This window comes from Pteropus alecto, unplaced genomic scaffold, assembly GCF_000325575.1.
Source record: "Pteropus alecto unplaced genomic scaffold, ASM32557v1 scaffold43, whole genome shotgun sequence".
Taxonomy (NCBI): domain Eukaryota; kingdom Metazoa; phylum Chordata; class Mammalia; order Chiroptera; family Pteropodidae; genus Pteropus; species Pteropus alecto.
This window is the reverse complement of record NW_006435764.1, coordinates 5,034,656-5,038,205: the sequence shown is the minus strand read 5'-3', so window position 1 is coordinate 5,038,205 and position 3,550 is coordinate 5,034,656. Positions and strand designations below refer to the sequence as shown.

The window sequence follows — 3,550 nt, the reverse complement described above, 5'->3', positions numbered from 1 at the left end:
CCCCACACCACCCCCAAGGCAGTGAGCCCAGGACGCTGGAGGTTGATGGATTCTCCCAGGCTCTGATCTTTGACCAACCCCTCCTCTCCTTCATGGGACACTTTAGACTTGAGCAGCCTGAACTCTCTGTCAAGCTGGAGTCTCTTGGGTTCTTTCTGTCCCCACGCTGCCCACACAGGGAAGGGCGAAGTATGACCCAGATTGGAAGGCCTCACTCAGGAGACTGCCCAGGGAGCTGGGTGTCTGTTCTTTTAATATCACTTATTCCCTTCTGTACAGATTTAATATATTTTCTTATATATGGGAATGTTTATTTTTTTAAATATGTTTTTGATTCCTCAATTGCTTGTTTCCTCTGAGCAATTTCTCTCTCTCTCTCTCTCTCTCTCTCTCTCTCTCTCTCTCTCTCTCTCCTGGCTTAGTGCTCTCCCCAGCACAGCCCCGAGGCTCTGACTCCCACCTCCTCCCTAGCGCGGGGAGAAGCAGTGCCTCAGGAGAACCTACAATCCAGAGGATGACAGCACCCCTGAGTGACCCAGAGCCCCAGCTGCCAACTTCTGGGTAGCCTGCAGGGATGGGAAGGGAAGTGCCAGAAGGAAAGAGAAACTCTCCCACTAGACTGTCTTCACTCCCCAGAATCACCAGGCCCAGAGCTCGCCTTTGACGCCTAAAACCCACTTCGGCTCCATTTCAGCAGAAGCCCTTATTCTAGAACCCTCCCCCAGATCCAGCCCCACCTTTTTGGTATAAAGAACAGATATGGAATTCTCTGCATGCCAAACCTCCCACTCCTGGGCTTTTCGCATGACCCCGGACAAGGCTCTGACACGTATCTCCCTTAAGGGGTCTTACCTTATTTCCTTGGGGGCCCAGACAAGCTGAAGGAAGGTCCCCTCCTTTTTTTCTGAGTCTTCCCAGACCCTCCCCTCAGACACCAATGGAGGTCAGGAGCTTTGGGTGTGGTTGGCACCCTGTTTATTGGAGGAGACCCCCAGCACCCACCCCCTGAGGTCATGGGGACCTTGGCGTCTCCTCTGTCGTGAGTGCCAGGCCAGGGAACAGTTTCCACAAATCAAGTCTAATGGTTGATTGAGAGAGGAGCCCAGTTTGGCCCAGGGGAGCAGGAAGCTCTCTGTCCATCTGGGCAGCTCCCATATGTCACTGGTGCAGCCTGGGCCATGTGTCCAATGCAAGCCCCTGCCCCCCACCCCACAGAAGGGGGCTGTGCTCCATCACACGCTGGTTCTGCAGGTCTGCACCCCCGTGAGGCTGCCCCGGTGGGGCACAGGTTCCGTTGGGCCCTTGCTCCCAGCGTGGGTGACCCAGCGATAGCAGTCCGTAATGCGCTTGTTGGATGCATGGGGGCCACAGCGGGTGCAGTAAACAATGCCCAGTGCAAGCAGGACTACCAAGAAGACGCATGTTGGCACTAAGAGTGCCACCAGCAGCCAGCGGTCATCCCTCCGGCTTCGGCCTGCAGGACTGGCCTCCCCTAGGGCTGTTGGGGCTGCTGTGGCGGCCGCTGAGGGCAGCCATGGGGCCAGCTTGGGATCAGAGGCGCTTTCCCTTGGGACCTGTGGGGCTTTGGAATAAGTGCGTGTAGTGCTGGTGGCACTGGTCTGGTTAGTGGGGTGCAGGGGAGTGTGGAGGCCTGGGGGCTGGCTGGCAGCAGGCACAGGGACTTGATGGGCAGGGGGCACAGGGGACCTGGTAGTGGTGGTCAGAGAGGGCTGGACAGTCGAGGTAATGGGAAGGGGGTTGGCCTGGGCTTTGAGGACTGGGACATCTGGGGTCACAGGGGAGTGGTGGGCACTTGAGGTGGTGACCAGAGGGGTGTGGTTAGCTGGGATTTGAGGCAAATTAGTGGTTGTCTGGGTATCAGCGACCTGGCTGTCTGGAAACATAGGGGACTGGTGGGCAGGGGGCGGTTCAGGGTATTTGGCTGGGATATATGGGGGCTGATGGGAAGGGGACTGTGCTGGGTGAGTGGCAGAGATAATGGGGGGTTGGTGGACAGAGGGCAGATCTGGATAATTGGCTGAGATCATGGGGAGCTGGTGGTCAGGGGGCAAAGCTGGATGCATGGCAGGGATCCTGGGGGGCTGCGGGGCAGGGGCCAGGGGCGGGCGTGTGGCAGAAATAATAGGGGGCTGGTGGGCAGAAGGCAGTGTAGGGCGTGTGGCAGAAACCACCAAGGGTCGGGTGACAGAGAGCACTGAAGAGTGGTAAGGGATCCTAGGGGCACTGAGCGGGGGTGGCCAGGTAGGGTCCAGGTAGGGCCTCTGAGGCTCTCTGTCCTCTGGGAAGCTAGGTCTATAGGCCAGGCCAAAGTCAGGTGGCTGTGTGGCCTCCATCCACGGGATTCCGGGCATCTCTGTCCAGCCACCATCGAAGTCCTCCCAGGCGTCCTCTTCATCCTCTTCATCCTCCCCGTCATCCAGCAACTCGTCTTCAAGGTCCTGGGAAGCCCGAGCATCCATGGCCCCAGCGGGCCTGCAGCTGATGCCATCAGCCTCGAGCTCGTGGCCCTCACTGCAGTAGCACTCAAAGCCACCGACGTAGTTGACGCACATCTGCTGGCACACACCAGCGATCTGACACTCATCTGTGTCCACGCAGCGGTGGGGCTCATCCTCGGCTGGCCGGAAACCCAGGCGACAGTGGCAGCTGTAACCCTGTGGTCCCCCAGGCTCGCACTGCTGCTCACACGGGGCGTGGGTGCAGGGGTCCTCACAGCTGCGCCCGTCCTCTGCCAGCCGGAAGCCTTCAGTGCAGCGACAGGACACACGACCATCCACCTCCTCCACGCACTCGTGTTCACAGCCCCCGTTGTCCGGGCCGCAGCCAGTACCTGGGCACAAGGGCCCAGCCCGCGACCAGCGCACACCACCCTCAGGCTGCTTCACGCACAGCAGAGAGGCCTCTCTGCCAGCCTGGCACGGCACGGCAGCCACAGAGCCGAAGGGCAGCCACTCAAACTCAGTGGAGACCAGGTGGAAGGGTGTGGTGTAGACAGCCGGGCCCGCCTGGCCCGCCTCCTCTGGCAATGCTGGGCAGGAGCCCTCAAAGCCGAACTGGCAAAGGTAGCCATCGACGGCCAGCGTGCACGAGCCCTCGAGCCAGCGATGCTCACCATTTGCCTCCAGGGCCGCACAGCGCTGGGCCGGGCAAGGCCCGCCCGTGGCAGGCTGGGCCCAGTTGGTGAAGGCCGTGTCCTGGTCTCCCGTGGTCCATGTGAAGCCACGCAGTGGGCGCTGGGGCTGGCATTGCCGGGCCTGCCGCTGCAGCCCGATCCACAGCAGCTGGCTGGCTGGGCCAGCGCCCACCAGGCTGTCCACACGCTGGGCCTCCTCGGGGGTCCGTGGCGTGGCCAGGTCGCCCCCCAAATCGCGGCAGGCCCGCCAGGCCTCCAGGAAGGTGCGGCGCCGTGGGAAGAGCGCGTAGCAGCTGCCCGGGCCACAGGCGGCGCGGGGCTCGGCAGCCCAGGGGGCCTGGCCCAGCGTGGGCACCGTGGCCGCCCAGGCCAGCAGCAGGCGCAGCAGCATCACGA

General features: G+C 61.5%; 1 protein-coding gene across 1 annotated transcript; it reads right to left on the bottom strand.

The window, feature by feature from the left end:
* Positions 1–958: 958 nt before the first annotated feature.
* Positions 959–3,545, bottom strand: CD248 (CD248 molecule). Its single transcript, XM_006911069.3, has one exon. It carries the CDS (start codon positions 3,543–3,545, stop codon positions 1,233–1,235), a length of 2,313 nt encoding a protein of 770 aa, XP_006911131.1. The 3' UTR covers positions 959–1,232.
* Positions 3,546–3,550: the final 5 nt, after the last annotated feature.